The sequence below is a fragment of the Tachyglossus aculeatus genome, chromosome 2, assembly GCF_015852505.1.
Source record: "Tachyglossus aculeatus isolate mTacAcu1 chromosome 2, mTacAcu1.pri, whole genome shotgun sequence".
Taxonomy (NCBI): domain Eukaryota; kingdom Metazoa; phylum Chordata; class Mammalia; order Monotremata; family Tachyglossidae; genus Tachyglossus; species Tachyglossus aculeatus.
Genome location: NC_052067.1, coordinates 170,853,904 through 170,877,836, shown reverse-complemented (window position 1 = coordinate 170,877,836; position 23,933 = coordinate 170,853,904). Strand labels below are relative to the sequence as shown.

General features: G+C 43.4%; 1 protein-coding gene across 1 annotated transcript in view; it reads left to right on the top strand.

The window, feature by feature from the left end:
* The first annotated feature begins 374 nt into the window (after positions 1–374).
* The window catches only part of WBP11 (WW domain binding protein 11), a 43,253-nt gene continuing 19,694 nt past the window's right edge, over positions 375–23,933 (top strand). The window contains 5 exon segments of the mRNA XM_038770028.1: positions 375–454; positions 8,134–8,237; positions 11,258–11,289; positions 15,848–15,941; positions 18,785–18,981. Coding sequence (XP_038625956.1) covers positions 8,174–8,237; positions 11,258–11,289; positions 15,848–15,941; positions 18,785–18,981 — 387 coding nt within the window. The 5' untranslated portion in view covers positions 375–454; positions 8,134–8,173.

The following is a 23,933-nucleotide window of genomic DNA, read 5'->3' as shown; positions in this document are numbered from 1 at the left end:
ATTATTATAGTTATTATTAGTCAATATTATTAATTAATAGTAAATATGAATATATTATATTAATATAAAATATTATTAATTAATATTATTATTAGTTATTATTATTATTATTATTATTTGGGAGTGTGTGTGAGGAGGCCCCTCGAGGCGCCCGCCCTTTTCCCGCCTCAGCCCGCGGGGGCGGGGCCATCCCCGGTGCCAGCCAATCACGTCCTCGCCCCGGCCAACCGCCGCTCCCCATTGGGCGCCGCCCCCGGGCGCGCCGGCCAATAGGAGCGCGGGGCGGGAGGGGCGAGGACCGGAAGTGACGCGACGCGCGCTGCCGGAAGTGAGGCGGGGAGGCCGCGAGGCGCGAGCTTTCAAGATGGCGGCGGCGGCGGCGGCGGTGGTGAGGGCCCAGTAACGGGCGGGAGGCGGAGGGACCCGCCGCCCCTCAGCGGGCCCGGAGCCGGAGGTCAGTGCGCCTGCGTGGGGAACCCCCCCCCTCAACACCCCCTCCACCCCACCCACCCCCACACCTGGCGGGGGCGCAGCGACGGCGCCGGGACCGGCACTTCCGGTCCGGGCTTGCGTCACTTCCGGTTCGGTTCGGTGCGGTTCCATCCGGGTCCTTCCCCGCTGTGGGGGCCTCAGTTCCCTCATCTGTCAAATGGGGACAACCTGATCACCTTGTATCCCCCCCAGCGCCTATTACAGTGCTTGGCACATAGTAAGCGCTTAACAAATACTATCATCACCATTATTATTATTACTTTACTTCTCTGGGCCTCAGTTGCCCCATCTGTCAAATGGGGATGAAGACTGTGAGCCCCACGTGGGACAACCTGATCACCTTGTATCCCCTCCAGCGCTTATTACAGTGCTTGGCACATAGTAAGCGCTTATCAAATACCATCATTATCATTATTATTATTACTTCTCTGGGCCTCAGTTGTCTCATCTGTCAAATGGGGATGAAGACTGTGAGCCCCACGAGGGATAACCTCATCACCTTGTAACCTCCCCAGCGCCTATTACAGTGCTTGGCACATAGTAAGCGCTTAACAAATATCATCATCATTGTTATTATCATTATTACTTAGCTTCTCTGGGCCTCAGTTGCCTCATCTGTCAAATGGGGATGAAGACTGGGGGCCCCACGTGGGACAAACTGATCACCTTGTAACCGCTCCAGCGCTTATTACAGTGCTTGGCACATAGTAAGCGCTTAACAAATACCATCATCACCATTATTATTATTATTTAACTTCTCTGGGCCTCAGTTACCTCATCTGTCTAATGGGGATGAAGACTGTGAGCCCCATGAGGGACAACCTCACCACCTTGTAACCTCCCCAGCGCCTATTACAGTGCTTGGCACATAGTAAGCGCTTAACAAGTATCATCATCATTATTATTATCAATATTACTTAACTTCCCTGGGCCTCAGTTGCCTCATCTGTCAAATGGGGATGAAGACTGGGGACCCCACGTGGGACAAACTGATCACCTTGTATCCCCTCCAGCGCTTAGAACAGTGCTTGGCACATAGAAAGTGCTTAACAAATACCGTCATCACCATTATTATTATTACTTAACTTCTCTGGGCCTCATTGCCCCATCTGTCAAATGGGGATGAAGACTGTGAGCCCCCCGTGGGACAACCTCATCACCTTGTATCCCCCCCAGCGCTTAGAACAGTGCTTGGCGCATACTAAGCGCTTATCAAATACCATCATTATTATTATGGTTCTCTGGGTCTCAGTACCCTCATCTGGAAAATGGGGATGAAGACTGTGGGCCCCACGTGGGACAAACTGATCATCTTGTATCCCCCCCAGCGCTTATTACAGTGCTTGGCACATAGTAAGCGCTTAACAAATACCAACATTATTATTATTATTATTTACCTTGTCTGGGCCTCAGTTCCCTCATCTGGAAAATGGGGGTGAAGACTGTGGGCCCCACGTGGGACAAACTGATCACCTTGTATCCCCCCCAGCGCTTATTACAGTGCTTGGCACATAGTAAGCGCTTAACAAACAGCATCATTATTATTATTATTATTGTTACTTAACTTCTCTGGGCGTCAGTTGCCTCATCTGTCAAATGGGGATGAAGACTGCAAACCCCACGAGGGACAACCTGATCACCTTGAAACCTCCCCAGCGCTTAGAACAGTGCTTGGCACATAGTAAGCGCTTAACAAATACCGTCATCACCATTATTACTTAACTTCTCTGGGCCTCAGTAGCCTCATCTGTCAAATGGGGATGAAGAATGGGGGCCCCACGTGGGACAAACTGATCACCTTGGAACCTCCCCAGCGCTTAGAACAGTGCTTGGCACATAGGAAGCGCTCATCAAATGCCATCATTATTATTATGGTTCTCTGTGCCTCAGTCCCCTCATCTGTCAAATGGGGATGAAGACTGTGGGCCCCCTTTGGGACAACCTGATCTCCTTGTATCCCCCCCAGCGCTTAGAACAGTGCTTGGCACATAGTAAGTGCTTAATAAATGCCATCATTATTATTATTATTATCTGCGGAGAAGCAGCGTGGCTCAGTGGAAAGAGCCCGAAATAATACCAACGTTATTATTATTATTAACAAATACCATCATTATTATTCTGTGGGTCTCAGTTCCCTCATCTGTCAAATGGGGATGAATAATAATAATAATACCACTAATAATAATGATGGCATTTGTTAAGCGCTTAATAAATGCCATCATCATTATTATTATCACCTTGTATCTCCCCCAGGGCTTAGAACAGTGCTTAGCACATAGTAAGCGCTTATCAAATACCATCAGTATTATTCTCTGGGCCTCAGTTCTAAGCGCCGGGGAGGTTACAATGTGATCCGGTTGTCTCACGGGGGGCTCACAGTCTTCATCCCCATTTTCCAGATGAGGGAACTGAGGCAGGGAGAAGTGAAGTGACTTGCCCAAAGTCACCCAGCCGACAGTTGGCGGAGCCGGGATTTGAACCCACGACCTCTGACTCCAAAGCCCGGGCTCTGCCCACTGAGCCACGCTGCTTCCCCAGATACCATCATCATTATTCTCTGGGCCTCAGTTTCCTCATCTGGAAAATGGGGATGGAGACTGTGAGCCCCATGGGGGGCAACCTTGTAATAATAATAATAACAATAATAATAATAATAATAACGTTGGCAGTTATTAAGCTCTTACTATGTGCCAATCACTGTCCTAAGCACTGGGGGAGATACAAGGTGATGAAGTTGTCCCACGGGGGGCTCGCATTCTTTATCCCCATTTTCCAGATGAGGGAACTGAGGCCCAGAGAAGTGAAGTGATTTGCCCAAAGTCACCCAGCTGACAAGTGGCGGAGCCGGGATTTGAACCCACGACCTCTCACCCAGCTGACAAGTGGCAGAGCCGGGATTTGAACCCACGACCTCCGACTCCAAAGCCCGGGCTCTTTCCACGGAGCCACGTGGGAGGTCGTCAGGTTGTCCCCCTTGGGACTCACCGTCTTCTTCAGCGGGTCCTGGGTTCTAATCCTGGCTCCGCCACGTGTCTGCTCTGTGACCTTGGGCAAGTCCCTTCACTTCTCTGGGCCTCAGTTCCCTTATCTGTGAAATGGGGATGGAGGCTGTGAGCCCCACGGGGGACAGAGATTGAGTCCAACCCGATTCGCTCGGATAATAATAATAATGATGGTATTTGCTAAGCGCTTACTGTGTGCCAAGCACTGTTCTAAGCACTGGGGGGATACAAGGTGATCAGGTTGTCCCACGTGGGGCTCACAGTCTCCATCCCCATTTTCCAGATGAGGGAACTGAGGCCCAGAGAAGTGAAGTGACTGGCCCAAAGTCCCACAGCTGACAAGTGGCGGAGCCGGGATTTGAACCCAGGACCTCGGACTCCAAAGCCCGCGCTCTTTCCACTGAGCCACGCTGCTTCTCTGTGCTGTTGTCGATGGTATTTGCTAAGCGCTTACTATGTGCCGAGCACCGTTTGAAGCGCTGGGGGAGATACAGGGTCATCGGGTGGTAATAATAATAACGATGATGACATTTGCTAAGCGCTTACCATGTGCTGAGCACTGTTCTAAGCGCTGGGGGGGATACAAGGTGATCAGGTTGTCCCACATGGGGCTCCCAGTCTTCATCCCCATTTTCCAGATGAGGGAACTGAGGCCCAGGGAATCAATCAATCGTATTTATTGAGCGCTTACTGTGTGCAGAGCACGAAGTGACTTGCCCAGAGTCCCACAGCTGGCAAGTGGCGGGGGCGGGATTAGAACCCACAACCTCTGACTCCCAAGCCTGGGCTCTTTCCACTAAGCCACACTGCTTAGTGGGGAATAATAATGATAATAATAATAACGATGGCATTTGTTAAGCGCTTACTATGTGCCAAGCACTGTTCTAAGCGCCGGGGAGGTTCCAAGGTGATCAGGTTGTCCCTCGTGGGGCTCACAGTCTTCATCCCCATTTGACAGATGAGGGAACTGAGGCTCAGAGAATAATAATGATAATAATAATAATGATGGTATTTGTTAAGCGCTTACTATGTGCAAAGCACTGTTCTAAGTGCCGGGGAGGTTACAAGGTGATCAGGTTGTCCCCCGGGGGGCTCACAGTCTTCACCCCCATTTGACAGATGAGGGAACTGAGGCTCAGAGAATAATAATGATAATAATAATAATGATGGCGTTCGTTAAGTGCTTTACTATGTGCCAAGCACTGTTCTAAGCGCCGGGGGGGTTCCAAGGTGATCAGGTTGTCCCCCGGGGGGCTCACAGTCTTCACCCCCATTTGACAGATGAGGGAACTGAGGCTCAGAGAATAATAATGATAATAATAATAATGATGGCGTTCGTTAAGTGCTTTACTATGTGCCAAGCACTGTTCTAAGCGCCGGGGGGGTTCCAAGGCGATCAGGTTGTCCCCCGGGGGGCTCACAGTCTTCATCCCCATTTGACAGATGAGGGAACTGAGGCTCAGAGAATAATAATGATAATAATAATAATGATGGCGTTCGTTAAGCGCTTACTATGTGCCAAGCACTGTTCTAAGCGCCGGGGGGGTTCCAAGGTGATCAGGTTGTCCCCCGGGGGGCTCACAGTCTTCATCCCCATTTTCCAGATGAGGAAACTGAGGCCCAGAGAAGTGAAGTGACTTGCCTACTTGCCCAGCGTTGGGCTGAGCGTGTAGCACCGATGCTATTTGTTAACTAAGTACCCGGAGCTGTACTAAGCGCTCGGGGAGATCCAAGCTAATCAGGTTGGGAATGACGGTATCATCTAATAATAATAATAATGATGGCGTTTATTAAGCGCTTACTATGTGCCAAGCACTGTTCTAAGCGCTGGGGGGATACAAGGTGATCCAGTTGTCCCACGGGGGGCTCATGGTCTCAGTCCCCATTTTCCAGATGGGGAAACTGAGGCCCAGAGAAGCGAAGTGACTTGCCCGAAGTCACACAGCTAAGTGGCGGAACCGGGATTAGAACCCATGACCTCGGACCTCCCAAGCCCGGGCTCTTTTCCCCCCAGACCACACCGCTTCCGTAGACTAGCAGCTCGCTGTGGGCAGGGAGTGTGGCTGTTTATTGTTAATCATCATCGTCAAACGTATTTATTGAGCGCTTACTGTGTGCAGAGCACTGTACTAAGCGCTTGGGAAGTACAAATTGGCAACATATAGAGACAGTCCCTACCCAACAGCGGGCTCACAGTCTAAAAGGGGGAGACAGAGAACAAAACCAAACATATTAACAAAATAAAATAAATAGAATAGATGTGGACAAGTAAAATAAATACATAAATAATAATAATAATAATAATGATGGTGTTTATTAAGCGCTTACTATGTGCAAAGCGCTGTTCTAAGCTGACAACTGGCCGAGCCGGGATTTGAACCCACGACCTCTGACTCCAAAGCCCGGGCTCTTTCCACTGGGCCACGCTGCTTTGCTGCATGTATTGTTGTATTGGACTCTCCCAAGCGTTTAATACAGTGCTCTGCACGAAAGAAAGTCCTCAAGAAATGCGATTGCTAAGCACTTGGGAGTATACAACAGAGTTAGTGAGTGCTTGGCACATAGTAAGCGCTTAACAAATACCATTATTATTATTATTATTATTTCACAGACCGTTTACTGTGTGCAAAGACCAGTGTACTGAGCACTTGGGGGTATCTAGTAGAGGTACCGGGCCTGATTGGAGAAGCCGCGTGGCTCAGTGGAAAGAGCCCGGGCTCGGGAGCCAGAGGTCATGGGTTCAAATCCCGGCTCCGCCTCTTGTCAGCTGGGTGACTTTGGGCAAGTCACTTGATTCATTCATTCATTCAGTGGTATTTATTGAGCGCTTACTGTGTGCAGAGCACTGTACTAAGCGCTTGGGAAGTCCAAGTTGGCAACATCTAGAGACGGTCCCTACCCAACCGTGGGCTCACGGTCTAGAAGGGACCTCAGTTCCCTCATCTGTAAAATGGGGATGAGGACTGGGAGCCCCCCGTGGGACAACCTGATCACCTTGTCACCTCCCCAGCGCTTAGAACAGCGCTTTGCACATAGTAAGCGCTTAATAAATGCCATCATTATTATTATTATTATTATTATTATTGTTATTGGGAGTCAGAGGATGTGGGTTAAGGAAGCTCTTAACAAATACCAAAACCAGAGAAGCAGTGTGGCTCAGTGGAAAGAGCCCAGGCTTTGGAGACTGAGGTCATGGGTTCGAATTCCAGCTCCTCCAACTGTCAGCTGTGGGACTTTGGGCAAGTCGCTTCACTTCTCTGGGCCTCAGTTCCCTCATCTGTAAAATGGGGATGAAGACTGCGAGCCCACCGTGGGACAACCTGATCACCTTGTATCCCCCCCCCCCAGTGTTTAGAACAGTACTTGCTACATAGTAAGCACTTAACAAATGCCATGATGATAATGATGATGATGATGATTATTATTATTATTATTATTCTCTGGGCCTCAGTTCCCTCATCTGTAAAATGGGGATGAAGACTGCGAGCCCCACATGGGACAACCTGATCACCTTGTATCCCCCCCCCCCGCCCCCCCCCCAGTGTTTAGAACAGTACTTGCTACATAGTAAGCGCTTAACAAATACCATGATTATTCTTATTATTATCATTGTTTTTCTCTGGGCCTCAGTTCCCTCATCTGTAAAATGGGGATGAAGGCTGTGAGCCCCACGTGGGACAACCTGATCACCTTGTATCCCCCCCAGTGTTTAGAACAGTGCTTGCTACATAGTAAGCGCTTAACAAATGCCATTATTATTATTATTATTATTTTTATTATTATTGTTTTCTCTGGGCCTCAGTTCCCTCATCTGTAAAATGGGGATGAAGGCTGTGAGCCCCACGTGGGACAACCTGAGCACCTTGTATCCCCCCCCCCCGGCGTTTAGAACAGTGCTTGCTACTTTGTAAGCGCTTAACAAATACCATCATTATCGTATCATTATCATTACTGACCACTTACTGTGTGCAGAGCACTGTACTCAGTGCTTGGGAGAGGACAGTAGCTTAGTCCAAGTGTTTAGTACCAACTTGGACTTCCCAAGCGCTTAGTACAGTGCTCTGCACACAGTAAGCGCTCAATAAATACGATTGATTGATTAGTACACAGTAAGTGTGGCTTTGAGCCCCACGAGGGACAGCCTGATGACCTTGTATCCACCCCAGTGCTTAGAACAGTGCTTGGCACATAGTAAGCGCTTATCAAATACCAACATTATTATTATTAAGTGCTCAATAATAATATTAATAATAATGATGGCATTTTTTAAGCACTTACTATGTGCCAAGCACTGTTCTAAGCGCTGCGGGAGGGGATACCGGGTGATCAGGTCGTCCCACGTGAGGCTCCCAGTCTTCACCCCCATTTTCCAGATGAGGGAACTGAGGCCCAGAGAAGCGAAGTGACTTGCCCGAGGTCACCCAGCAGACATGTGGCGGAGCCAGGATTCGAACCCACGACCTCGGACGGCTCTTTCCACTGAGCCACGCGGGTTCTCGAAGAGCCGCCCGAGGCCCGGAAGCGGCCCGGGAAGCGGGATTCGGGATCCCGATGCGAAACCCGGCCTCTACGGTGCTTTGCACATAGTAGGCGCTTACTAAATACCATTATTATTATAATGATTATTTTCCCGTTTCAGGATCGTCTTTCCTTAAGGAAGTGAAGGAGCCGCCGCCGAGATGGGGCGCCGATCCACGTCCTCCACGAAGAGCGGGAAGTTCATGAATCCCACGGACCAGGCCCGTGAGTCCGGGAGGGAAGGGCGGGAACCCCCGGGAAAAACCGGCCCGCTCAGCGCCATGCAGAAGCGCTTAAAAAATACCGTTATTATTCCCCTTCATTCATTCAGTCGTATTTATTGAGCGCCGACTGCGGGCAGAGCGCTGGACTAAGCGCTTGGATTCTGAGGAGAAGCAGCGTGGCTCAGTGGAAAAGAGCCCGGGCTTTGGAGTCAGAGGTCTTGGGTTCAAATCCCTGCTCTGCCACATAGTAAGCGCTTAATAAATGCCATCATTATCATTATTATTATTATTATTATTATTATTATTATTATTATTATTATTATTCTCTGGGCCTCAGTTCCCTCATCTGGAAAATGGGGATGAAGACTGTGAGCCCCCCAGGGGACAACCTGATCACCCTGTAACCTCCCCAGCGTTTAGAACAGTGCTTGGCACATAGTAAGCGCTTAATAAATGCCGTCATTATTATTATTCTCTGGGCCTCAGTTCCCTCATCTGTCAAATGGAGATGAAGACTGTGAGCCCCCCCATGGGACAGCCTGATCACCTTGTAACCTCCCCAGCGCTTAGAACAGTGCTTGGCACTTAGTAAGCGCTTAATAAATGTCATCATTATTATTATTCCCAGTGGTTAGAACAGTGCTTTGCACATAGTAAGTGCCTAATAAATGCCATGATCATCATTATTATTATTCTCTGGGCCTCAGTTCCCTCATCTGTAAAATGGGGATGAAGACGGTGAGCCCCCCCATGGGACAACCTGATCACCTTGTAACTTCCCCAGCCCTTAGTACAGTGCTTGGCACATAGTAAGTGCTTAATAAATGCTATCATCATCATTATTATCATTCTCTGGGCCTCAGTTTCCTCACTGGTCAAATGGGGATTAAGACTGTGAGCCCCCCCATGGGACAGCCTGATCACCTTGTAACCTCCCCAGCGCTTAGAACAGTGCTTTGCACATAGTAAGCACTTAATAAATGCCATTATTATTATTATTATTCCCAGTGGTTAGAACAGTGCTTTGCACATAGTAAGCGCTTAATAAATGCCATCATCATCATTATTATTATTCTCTGGGCCTCAGTTCCCTCATCTGGAAAATGGGGGTGGAGACTGAGCCCCCCCATGGGACAGCCTGATCACCTTGTAACCTCCCCAGCGCTTAGAGCAGTGCTTTGCACATAGTAAGCGCTTAATAAATGCCATCATTATTATTATTATTATTATTCCCAGTGGTTACAATAGTGCTTTGCACATAGTAAGCGCTTAATGAATGCCATCATCATCATTATTATTATTCTCTGGGCCTCAGTTCCCTCATCTGGAAAATGGAGATTAACACCATGAGCCCCCCAATGGGACAACCTGATCACCTTGTAACCTCCCCAGCGCTTAGTACAGTGCTTTGCACATAGTAAGAGCTTAATAAATGCCATCATCATCATTATTGTAGAGAAGCAGCGTGGCTCAGCGGAAAGAGCCGGGGCTTTGGAGTCAGAGGTCATGGGTTCAAATCCCGGCTCTGCCACTTGTCAGCTGTGTGACCTTGGGCAAGTCACTTCTCTTCTCTGGGCCTCAGTTCCCTCATCTGGAAAATGGGGATGAAGACAGCAAGCTCTTGGGAAGTACAAATCGGCAACATCTAGAGACGGTCCCTACCCAACAACGGGCTCACAGTCTAGAAAGGGGAGAGACGGACAACAAAACAGGTGAACAGGTGTCAATGCCAGCAGAATAAATAGAATTATAGTTATATTCATTCAGTCGTATTTATTGAGCGCTGACTGTGTGTAGAGCACTGTACTAAGCGCTTGGGAAGTACAAGTTGGCAACTTATAAAGAGGGTCCCTACCCAACAACGGGCTCCTAGTCTAGAAGGGGGAGACGGACGCCAAAACAAAGCAGGTGAACAGGTGTCAATACCACCAAATAAGTAGAATTATGCTTATATTCATTCAGCCATACGTATTGAGCGCTTACTATGTGCAGAGCACTGTACTAAGCGCTTGGGAAGTACAAATCGGCAACATCTAGAGACGGTCCCTACCCAACAACGGGCTCACGGTCTAGAAGGGGGAGACAGACAACAAAACACGTGAACGGGTGTCGATACCAGCAGAATAAATAGAATTATAGTTATATTCATTCAGTCGTATTTATTGAGCGCTGACTGTGTGCAGAGCACTGTACTAAGCGCTTGGGAAGTACAAGTTGGCAATTTATAGAGAGGGTCCCTACCCAACAACGGGCTCCCAGTCTAGAAGGGGGAGACGGACGCCAAAACAAAGCAGGTGAACAGGTGTCAATACCACCGAATAAGTAGAATTATGCTTATATTCATTCAGCCATATGTATTGAGCGCTTACTATGTGCAGAGCACTGTACTAAGCGCTTGGGAAGTCCAAGTTGGCAACATCTAGAGACGGTCCCTACCCAACAACGGGCTCACGGTCTAGAAGGGGGAGACTGACAACGAAACAGGTGAACGGGTGTCAATACCAGCAGAATAAATAGAATTATAGTTATATTCAGTCAGTCGTATTTATTGAGTGCTGACTGCGTGCAGAGCACTGTACTAAGCGCTTGGGAAGTACAAATCGGCACCATATAAAGACGGCCCCTACCCAACAACGGGCTCACGGTCTAGAAGGGGGAGACGGACGACAAAACAAAGCATGTGGACGGGTGTCAAGTCCTGTATATATGTTTGTACGTAGTTATTACTCTATTTTATTTGTCCATATTTATTCTATTTATTTCATTTTGTTAATATGTTTTGTTTTGTCGTCTGTCTCCCCCTTCTAGACTGTGAGCCCGCCGTTGGGTAGGGACCGTCTCTATGTGTTGCCAACTTGGACTTCCCAAGCGCTTAGTACAGTGCTCTGCGCCCAGGAAGCGCTCAATAAATACGATTGAATGAATGAAACCGTCAGAATAAAGAGAATTAAAGCTTTGTGCCCATCACTGGAAGGGTTTTCGCCCCGGGTTTTTGTCCTCATCACTTCGTTTCTCTTGCAGGAAAGGAGGCCCGGAAGAGGGAGCTGAAGAAGGTAAGGCCAAAGCTTTCTTTTCGGCGCCCGGCGCTTAGTACAGTGCTTTGCACATAGTAAGTGCTTAATAAATGCCGTCATCATCATTATTATTATCTGCGGAGAAGCAGCGTGGCTCAGTGGAAAGAGCCCGGGCTTTGGAGGCAGAGGTCGTGGGTTCAAATCCCGGCTCTGCCGCTTGTCAGCTGTGCGGCTTTGGGCAAGCCACTTCACTTCTCCGGGCCTCAGTTCCCTCATCTGGAAAATGGGGATGAAGACTGTGAGTCCCATGTGGGACAACCTGATCACCTTGTATCTCCCCCAGCGCTTAGAACAGTGCCTTGCACATAGTAAGCGCTTAACAAATACCAACATTATTATTATTATTAACAAATACCATCATTATTATTCTCTGGGTCTCAGTTCCCTCATCTGTCAAATGGGGATGAATAGTAATAATAATACCACTAACAATAATGATGGCATTTGTTAAGCGCTTACTATGTGCAGAGCACTGTTCTGAGCTCCAGGGGTGGGGTGAATGCAAGGGTGATCAGGTTGTCCCCATTTTCCAGATGAGGGAACTGAGGCTCAGAGAAGTGAAGTGACGTGCCCAAGGTCACACAGCAGCCCTGTGGCAGAGTTGGGATTCGAACCCATGACCTCTGACTCCAAAGACTGGGCTCTTTCCATTGAGCCACGCTGTGAGGGACAACCTGATCACCTTGTATCCCCCCCTCAGCGCTTAAAACAGTGCTTGGCACATAGTAAGTGCTTAAGAAATACCATCATTATTATTATTATTATAATTAATTAGTAAGCGCTTAATAAATGCCATTATTATTAATATTATTATTAAGTGGTGTTTTGGAGCAAATTAAACCCAAGCGGTCTCAGCGGAAGGCCAAATGGACTCGACTTAGTTGAGCAGATTTTGGACCCATCATAGTAAGCGCTTAGTAAATGCCGTCATTATTATTATTATTATTATTATTATTATTAATCCCGACTCCGCCATTTGTGTGCTGTGTGACTTTGGGCGAGTCACTTCACTTCTCTGGGCCTCAGTTCCCTCATCTGTCAAATGGGGGTGAAGTCTGTGAGCCCCACGTGAGACAACCCGATCACCTTGTAGCCTCCCCAGCGCTTAGAACAGTGCTTTGCACATAGTAAGTGCTTAATAAATGTCATTATTATTATTATTATTATTATTATTATTATTATTATTATTATTATTAAGTGGTGTTTTGGAGCAAATTAAACCCAAGCGGTCTCAGTGGAAGGCCAAATGGACTCAACTTTGTTGAGCAGATTTTGGACCCATCATAGTAAGCGGTTAATAAATGCCGTCATTATTATTATTATTATTAATCCTGACTCCGCCACTTGTGTGCTGTGTGACTTTGGGCGAGTCACTTCACTTCTCTGGGCCTCAGTTCCCTCATCTGTCAAATGGGGGTGAAGTCTGTGAGCCCCACGGGGGACAACCCGATCACCTTGTAGCCTCCCCAGCGCTTAGAACAGTGCTTTGCACATAGTAAGCGCTTAATAAATGCCATCATTGTTATTATTATTGTTAATCCCGACTCTGCCACTTGTGTGCCGTGTGACTTTGGGTAAGTCACTTCTCTTCTCTGGGCCTCAGTTCCCTCATCTGTCAAATGGGGATGAAGACTGTGAGCCCCCCGTGGGACAACCCGCTCCCCTTGTAACCTCCCCAGCGCTTAGAACAGTGCTTCACACATAGTAAGCGCTTAATAAATGCCATCTTTATTATTATTATTATTAATCCCAACTCCACCACTTGTGTGCTGTGTGACTTTGGGTAAGTCACTTCACTTCTGTGGGCCTCAGTTCCCTCATCTGTCAAATGGGGATGAAGACTGTGAGCCCCCCGTGGGACAACCCGATCCCCTTGTAACCTCCCCAGCGCTTAGAACAGTGCTTCGCACATAGTAAGCGCTTAATAAATGCCATCTTTATTATTATTATTATTAATCCCAACTCCACCACTTGTGTGCTGTGTGACTTTGGGCGAGTCACTTCACTTCTCTGGGCCTCAGTTCCCTCATCTGTCAAATGGGGATGAAGGCTTTGAGCCCCCCTGGGGACAACAACCTGATCACCTTGTAACCTCCCCAGCGCTTAGAACAGTGCTTGGCACATAGAAAGCGCTTAATAAATGCCATCATTGTTATTATTATTGTTATTATTTGCTTATATCCACCCCAGCGCTTAGAACAGTGCTTTGCACATAATAAGCACTTAATAAATGCCATCATTGTTGTTATTATTATTATTATTGTTATTAATCCTGACCACCACTTGTGTGCTGTGTGACTTTGGGTAAGTCACTTCACTTCTCTGGGCCTCAGTTCCCTCATCTGTCAAATGGGGATGAAGACTGAGCCCCACGTGGGACAACCTGATCCCCTTGTAGCCTCCCCAGCGCTTAGAACAGGGCTTGGCACATAGTAAGCGCTTAATAAATGCCATCATTGTTATTATTGTTGTTATTATTTGCTTATATCCACCCCAGTGCTTAGAACAGTGCTTGGCACATAGTAAGCGCTTAATAAATGCCATCATTATTATTATGGTTATTATTATCGGATTCTCTGGTGAAGACACCGATGCCAGGAAAAGTCCGGGGAAATGGCAGCTTAGATGGGTAGGGGCCGTAACCACGGTAACGGAAGAACCATTAGAGAGCTTTCGGATAATATTGATGGTATTTGTTAAGCGCTTACTATGTGCCAAGCACTGTTCTGAGCGCTGGATGATGGCAGAGGACAGGACGTCCCGGAGAGAATAGATCCATAGCGTCGCCATGAATCGGAAAGGAGTCCATGGCACTTGATAATGATAATAATATCGTTATTATCAGTCTTCATCCCCCTTCATCACTGAGGCCCAGAGAAGTCAAGTGACTTGCCCAAAGTCACACAGCACACAAGTGGCGGAGTCGGGATTATTAATAATAATAATAATAATAATGGCATTTATTAAGCGCTTGCTGTGTGCAAAGCACTGTTCTAAACACTGGGAGAGATACAAAGTGATCAGATTGTCCCACGTGGGGCATCCCTATTTAATAATGGTATTTATTAAGCGCTTACTATATGCCAAGCACTGTTCTAAGCGCTGGGGAGGTTACAAGGTGATCAGGTTGTCCCATGGGGGGCTCACAGTCTTCATCCCCATTTTGCAGATGAGGTAACTGAGGCACCCAGAGAAGTTAAGCGCCGTGCCCAAAGTCACACAGCCGACAGTTGGAGGAGCCGGGATTTGAACCCATGATCTCTGACTCCAAAGCCGGGGCTCTTTCCACTGAGCCACGCTGTTTCTCTAATTGACAGATGAGGGAACTGAGGCTCAGAGAAGTGAGGTGACCCACCCAAAGTCACACAGCACACAAATGGCGGAGTCGGGATTAATAATGATGATAATAATAATAATGATGGCATTTATTAAGTGCTTACTGTGTGCAAAGCACTGTTCTAAACGCTGGGAGAAATACAAGGTGATCAGATTGTCCCATGTGGGGCATCCCTATTTAATAATGGTATTTATTAAGCGCTTACTAGGTGCAAAGCACTGTTCTAAGCGCTGGGGAGGTTACAAGGTGATCAGGTTGTCCCATGGAGGGCTCACAGTCTTCATCCCCATTTTACAGATGAGGTAACTGAGGCACACAGAGAAGTTAAGCGCCGTGCCCAAAGTCACACAGCCGACAGTTGGCGGAGCCGGGATTTGAACCCATGATCTCTGACTCCAAAGCCGGGGCTCTTTCCACTGAGCCACGCTGCTTCTCTAATTGACAGATGAGGGAACTGAGGCCCAGAGAAGTGAAGTGACCCGCCCAAAGTCACACAGCGCACAAATGGCCGAATCGGGATTAATAGTAATAATGATAACGATGGCATTTGTTAAGCGCTTACTATGTGCCAAGCACTGGTCTAAGCGCTGGGTGATGGCAGAGGAGAAAATAGATCTATAGCGTCGCCATGAATCGGAAAGAAGTCCATTATTATCGTTATTAACATCCTCCTTCATCACTGAGGCCCAGAGAAGTGAAGTGACTTGCCCCAAGTCACACAGCACACAAGTGGTGGAGTCAGGATTAATAATAATAATAATAATAATGATAATAATGATGGCATTTATTAAGCGCTTAGTATGTGCCAAGCACTGTTCTAAGCGCTGGGGGGGTTTCAAGGTGATGAGGTTGTCCCACGGGGGGCTCCCAGTCTTCATTCCCATTTTCCAGATGAGGGAACTTCAGGGAAGTGAAGTGACTTTCCCGGAGGAGGCGGAATTCGAACCCGCGACCTCTGACTCCCAAGCCCTTTCCACTGAAGCGTCTCCCCCTTTCAAAGCCCTGCTGAGAGCTCACCTCCTCCAGGAGGCCTTCCCAGATTATTATTATATAATAATCCGTATTATTATTATTATAATAATCCGTATTATTATCACTGCTGATATTTCGTCGCTCTCTTTCGTATTGTGGCCCCCGAATAACCCTCGTGATGATTATTATTCTCATTATTAATGCCACTAATAACCCGGCGGCCGCCAGAACAAGAAGCAGCGGATGATGGTTCGCGCCGCGGTGCTGAAGATGAAGGACCCCAAGCAAATCATCCGGGACATGGAGAAGCTGGACGAGATGGGTAAGGGGGACGGGGCGGGGCAGACACCCCAATTAATCATAATGATCATATAATTATTACATGGTTATTAATTTTGGAATAATAGTGATTAATATTTCACCGCTCTCGTTAACATTGTGGCCCAGGGATCACCCCGTCGCTATCATTTATTAGCATTATTAACAGATACTGTCGTCGTTCTTCCCATTAACGAATGCCGTCGCCCTCATTCATTATCATTATTAGCAGATACTATCATCGTTCTTCCCATTAACGAATGCCGTCGCCGTCATTTATTATCATTATTAACAAATACTATCATCGTTCTTATCATTAACGAATGCCATCGCTATCATTTATTATCATTATTAAGAGATACTATCATCGTTCCTATCATTAACGAGTGCCATCGCCATCATTTATTATCATTATTAGCAGATACTGTCATCGTTCTTCTCATTAACGAATGCCATCGCTATCATTTATTATCATTATTAACAAATACTATCATCGTTCTTATCATTATTGAATGCCGTCGCTATCATTTATTATCATTATTAACAGATACTATCGTTCTTCCCATTAACGAATGCCGTCGCCATCATTTATTATCATTAACAGATAGTATCATCGTTCTTCCCATTAACAAATGCTGTCGCCATCATTTATTATCATGATTAGCAGATACTATCACCGTTCTTATCATTAACGAATGCCATCGCTATCATTTATTATCATTATTAAGAGATACTATCATCGTTCCTATCATTAACGAGTGCCATCGCCATCATTTATTATCATTATTAGCAGATACTGTCATCGTTCTTCTCATTAACGAATGCCATCGCTATCATTTATTATCATTATTAACAAATACTATCATCGTTCTTATCATTATTGAATGCCGTCGCTATCATTTATCATTATTAACAGATGCTATCGTTCTTCCCATTAACGAATGCCATCGCCATCATTTATTATCATTAACAGATAGTACCATCGTTCTTCCCATTAACAAATGCTGTCGCCATCATTTATTATCATGATTAGCAGATACTATCACTGTTCTTATCATTAACGAATGCCATCGCTATCATTTATTATCATTATTAAGAGATACTATCATCGTTCCTATCATTAACGAGTGCCATCGCCATCATTTATTATCATTATTAGCAGATACTATCATCGTTCTCATTAACGAATGCCATCGCTATCATTTATTATCATTATTAACAAATACTATCATCGTTCTTATCATTATTGAATGCCGTCACTATCATTTATTATCATTATTAACAGATACTATCGTTCTTCCCATTAACGAATGCCGTCGCCATCATTTATTATCATCATTAACAGATAGTATCATCGTTCTTCCCATTAACAAATGCTGTCGCCATCATTTATTATCATGATTAGCAGATACTATCACCGTTCTTCTCATTAATGAATGCCATTGCTGTCATTTATTTTCATTATTAACAACTGCTATCATCGTTCTTATCATTAACGAATGCCATCGCCATCATTTATTATCATTATTAACAAATACTATCATCATTCTTATCATTATTGAATGCCGTCACTATCATTTATTATCATTATTAACAGATACTATCGTTCTTCCCATTAACGAATGCCGTCGCCATCATTTATTATCATCATTAACAGATAGTATCATCGTTCTTCCCATTAACAAATGCCGTCGCCATCATTTATTATCATGATTAGCAGATACTATCACCGTTCTTCTCATTAATGAATGCCATTGCTATCATTTATTTTCATTATTAACAAATGCTATCATCGTTCTTATCATTAACGAATGCCATCGCCATCATTTATTATCATTATTAACAGATACTATCATTAACGAGTACCATCGCCATCATTTATTATCATTATTAACAGATACTATCATCGTTCTTCTCATTAATGAATGCCATCGCTATCATTTATTATCATTATTAACAAATACTATCATCGTTCTTATCATCGAATGCCGTCGCTATCACTTATTATCATTATTAACAGATACTATCATTGTTCCTACCATTAATGAATGCCATCGCTATCATTCATCGGTATCATTGTTTTTCTTATTAGTGACTGCCTTCGCTATCATTTCTTATCATTATTAACAAACACGATCATCGTTCTCATTAACGCCTGCCGCCGCTCTCATTATTATCGTAGAACAGTGCTTTGCACATAGTGAGCACTTAATAAGTACCACTATTATTTATTTTTCATTATTACGCATTCAGTCATATTATTATTATATATTATTATTATATGATTACCCCCACCCATAATGACAATTATATAGTTATTATATGGTTATTAATTACGTAATAATAATTGTTATCATTAGTAATATTCCATCGCTCTCATATTGTGGCCCACAAGTCACCCCCATCAAAAATAGCGATCGGGTCGTTTTTACGTGACTAAATTATCAATATTGTGGCCAACGGAAAACCCCATCAGTTATAATAGCAATCATATGATCATTAATCGTATGATAATCATCGTCATCATTCGTATTATTAATAATGAAGTAGTACCACCGTCAACATTATTAATAGCTAATGCCAAACACTAATCAAGACTAATTAATTATTAATCAATATTGCTATTGCAATCAAATGATTGATGCTGTCCCTATCTGTTAGCATCATTGACATTAATAGTAATGATGATTGTATAGCTATTATGGGATCGTTGTATATAGACGCATATAGTATGCAGTTATTACGTGGTTATATACATGGTTATATTGCATGGTTATATGATTATTAATTGGGATAGGACGCCGTAAGGCGATTCGATCGTAATTCTGCGCTTATCGAACCCTGCAGAATTCAACCCGGTGCAGCAGCCCCAGCTGAACGAGAAGGTGCTGAAGGACAAGCGCAAGAAGCTGCGCGAGACCTTCGAGCGCATCCTGCGCCTCTACGAGAAGGAGAACCCCGACACCTTCAAGGAGCTGCGCAAACTGGAGGCCGACTACGAGCAGAAGCGCGCCCAGCTCAGCCAGTACTGCGACGCCGTCAAGGTGACTCCTAATAACAATAATAATAATAATCAACTAAGAATAATGACCAGTTATTTATAATATTTATTAATGTATTAAATAATAATTCATTAATTTATTAAATAATAATAGCATTTATTAAGCGTCGGCTATATAGTTATTATATGGTTATCGATTATATAATTAACAATAAGTGTCATCATTATCAATATTCCGTCACTCTCATAGTGTGGCCCATGAATCACCCCCATCAAAAGGAACGATTATATAGTTTTTATATGACTCTTAATTATCCATATTGTGGCCAAGAAAACCCCCCATCAGTTATAACGGTCATATAGTTATATGATCATTCATCAGATAATAATACTAATTATCATCGTTGTTTATATTATTAATAATGAATTGATATCACCACCGACGTTATCAATAGTCAACGCCAAATGCGCGGTGTTGACTCCGAGCGGAAGCACGCCCAGCTCAGCCAGTACTGCGACGCCGTCAAGGTGACTCCGAATAAGGATCATAAATAATAATAGTAATAGCCTTTATTAAATAATAATAATGGCATTTATTAAGCCTCGACAATATAGGCACTATATAATTATTAATTATATAATGATAGTAATTATTATCATCATCACTATTCCATCACTCTCGTAGGGTGGCCCACGAAATCACCCCCATCAAAAAGAACGATTATGTAGTTTTTATATGACTATTAATTATTCATATTGTGGCCAAGAAAACCCCCCATCAATCATAGCAATCATATAGTTATGTGATCATTCGTCATATAATAATAATTATGATCGTTATTAATATTAATTAATTATATCAATTATATTATATTACTATCAAGGTGACTCCAAATAATAACAATTAATAATAATAATAATAATCAATAATTAAGGATAATGGTTGCCATTCATTTGTAATATTTATGAATTCATTGCATACTAATTCATTAATTTATTAAATAACAATAGCACTTATTAAGCGTCGGCTATGTAGTTATTATATGGTTTTCAATAATAGTTGCCATCATTATCAATCATCATCATCACCATTTATTGAGCGCTTACTGTGTGCAGAGCACTGGACTAAGCGCTTGGGAAGTACAAATTGGCAACATATAGAGACGGTCCCTACCCAACAGTGGGCTCGCAGTCTAAGATAATAATAATAATAATTGGCATTTGTTAAGCGCTTACTATGTGCAAAGCAATCAATCAATCAATCAATCGTATTTATTGAGCGCTTACTATGTGCAGAGCACTGTTCTAAGCGCTGAGGAGGATGCAGGGTGATCAGGTTGGCCCACGTGGGGCTCACGGTCTTCATCCCCATTTTCCAGAGGAGGTAACTGAGGCCCAGAGAAGTTAAGTGACTTGCCCAAGATCAAACAGCAGACATGTGGCAGAGTCGGGATTCGAACCCATGACCTCTGACTCCAAAGCCCGGGCTCTTGCCACTGAGCCACGCTGCTTCTCTTAAAAGGGGGAGACAGAGAACAAAACCAAACAGGCTAACAAAATAAAATGAATAGAATAGATATGTACAAATAAAATAAATAAATAAATAAATAAATATTCCATCACTCTCGTAGTGTGGCCCACGAAATCACCCCCATCAAAAAGAACGATTATGTAGTTTTTATATGACTATTAATTATTCATATTGTGGCCAAGAAAACCCCCCACCAATTATAGCAATCATATAGTTATGTGATCATTCATCATATAATAATAATTATGATCGTTATGAATATTATTAATAATGAATTGATATCACCACCAACGTTATCAATAGTCAATACCAAATACGTGGTATTGACTCCGAGCAGAAGCGCTCCCAGCTCGGCCAGTACTGCGACGCTGTCAAGGTGACTCCTAATAACAATAATAATAATAATCAACTAAGAATAATTATCAGTTATTTATAATATTTATTAATTTATTAAATAATGACTCATTAATTTATTAAATAATAATAGCATTTATTAAGCGTCGACTATATAGTTATTATATGGTTATTAATTATATAATTAATAATGAGTGTCATCATTATCAATATTCCATCACTCTCATAGTGTGGCCCATGAAGCACCCCCATCGAAAGGAACGATTATATAGTCTTTATATGACTATTAATTATCCATATTGTGGCCAAGAAAACCCCCCATCAGTTATAACAGTCATATAGTTATATGATCATTCATCATATAATAATAATAATTATCATCGTTATTTATATTATTGATAATGAATTGATATCACCACCAACGTTATCAATAGTCAATGCCAAATACGCGGTGTTGACTCCGAGCGGAAGCGCGCCCAGCTCGGCCAGTACTGCGACGCCGTCAAGGTCACTCCAAATAAGAAGAATAAATAATAATAGTAATAGCCTTTATTAAATAATAATAATAGCATTTATTAAGCATCGACAATATAGGTATTATATAATTATTAATTATATAATGATAGTAATTATTATCATTATCAATATTCCATCACTCTCATAGTGTGGCCCACGAAATCACCCCCATCAAAAAGAACGATTATGTAGTTTTTATATGGCTATTAATTATTCATATTGTGCCCAGGAAAACCCCCCCATCAGTTATAGCAATCATATAGTTATGTGATCATTCATCATATAATAATAATTATGATGGTTATTAATATTATTAATAATGAATTGATATCACCACCAACGTTATCAATAGTCAATACCAAATACGTGGTATTGACTCTGAGCAGAAGCGCGCCCAGCTCGGCCAGTACTGCAACGCCGTCAGTGACTCCAAATAATAATAATAATAATAATAATAATAATAATAATAATAATAATAATAATAATCTAAGAATAATTACCAGTTATTTATAATATTTATTAATTTATTTAATAATTCATTGATTTATTAAATGATAATAGCATTTATTAAGCGTCGGCTATGTAGTTATTATATGGTTATTGATTATGTAATTAATAATAATGGTCATCATTATCACTATTCCATCACTCTCATAGTGTGGCCCACGAAATCACCCCCATCAAAAAGAATGATTATGTAGTTTTTATATGGCTATTAATTATTCATAGTGTGCCCAGGAAACCCCCCCCATCAGTTATAGCAATCATATAGTTATGTGATCATTCATCATATAATAATAATTATGATCGTTATTACTATTATTAATAATGAATTGATATCACCACCAACGTTATCAATAGTCAATACCAAATACGTGGTATTGACTCCGAGCAGAAGCGCGCCCAGCTCGGCCAGTACTGCGACGCCGTCCAGGTGACTCCAAATAAGAATAATAATAGCATTTATTAAATAATAATGACAGCATTTATTAAGCATCGGCTATATGGTTATTAATTATACAATAATAATAATTGTTATCATTATCAATATTCCATCACTCTCATAGTGTGGCCCACGAATCACCCCCATCAAAAAGAACAATTATGTAGTTTTTATGTGACTATTAATTATTCATATTGTGGCCAAGAAAACCCCCCATCAATTATAACAGTCATATAGTTATATGATCATTCATCATGTAATACTAATTATCATCATTATTCATATTATTAATAATGAATTGATATCACCACCGTTATCAATAGTCAATACCAAATATGTGGTATTGACTACGAGCAGAAGCGCACCCAGCTCAGCCAGTACTGCGACGCCGTCAAGGTGACTCCAAATAATAATGATTAATAATAATAATAATAATAATAATAATAATACTCAATAATAATAATAGCATTTATTAAATAATAATAATAGCATTTATTAAGCATCTACTAGGTGCCAAGCACTGTTCTAAGCACCGGGGGGTGGGGGGATACAAGGTGATCAGGTTGTCCCACCTGGACCTCCCAGTCTCCATCCCCATTTTCCAGATGAGGCCACTGAGGCCCAGAGAAGTCAAGGGGATCGCCCAAAGTCACACAGCAAATGCTATCATCGGCCTTCTCATTATTAACGAATGCCGTCGCTTCTCCGTCTATATGTATATATGTTTGTACGTATTTATTACTCTATTTTATTTGTCCATATTTATTCTATTTATTTTATTTGGTTACTATGTTTTGTTTTGTTGTCTGTCTCAACTCAAGCGCTTAGCACAGTGCTCTGCACACAGTAAGCTCTCAGTAAATACAATTGATTGATTGATTCTCATTGGGAAGCAGCATGGCTCAGTGGAAAGAGCGCGGCCTTGGGAGTCAGAGGTCATGGGTTCGAATCCCGGCTCCTGTTAGCTGAGTGACCTTGGGCAAGTCACTTCACTTCTCTGGACCTCGGTTCCCTCATCTGGAAAATGGGGATTAAGACTGTGAGCCACAAGTGGGGCAATCTGATCACCTTGTAGCCCCCCCCGCGTGCTTAGAACAGTGCTTGGCGCATAGTAAGCACTTAACAAATACCACCATTATTATTATTAGATTGTATATATGCTGTATATATCTTTGTAGACTGTGTTTTATGTTTTAGACTGTTTTAGACTGTGAGCCCACTTTTAGACTGTGAGCCCACTGTTGGGTAGGGACCGTCTCTATATGTTGCCAACTTGTACTTCCCAAGCGCTTAGTCCAGTGCTCTGCCCCCCGTAAGCGCTCAATAAATACGATTGAATGAATGAATGAATGAATATGCCCGCCTGCTTGCCTGCCCCGGGCCTCCGGTCCTCCGCCCAGTCCCATTTCGTTCATTCCGTCGTGTTGTTATTCCGTATTATTATAAAATCATGATGATGGCATCTATTAAGCGCTTACAGCGCTGTTGTAAGCGCCGGGGAGGTTAGCAGGTGATGAGGTTGCCCCACGGGGGGCTCACAGTCATTCATTAATTCAATCAATCGTCCCATTTCGTTCATTCCTGTGTGTTATTATTCCATATTATTATAAAATAATGATGATGGCATTTATTAAGCGCTTACAGCGCTGTC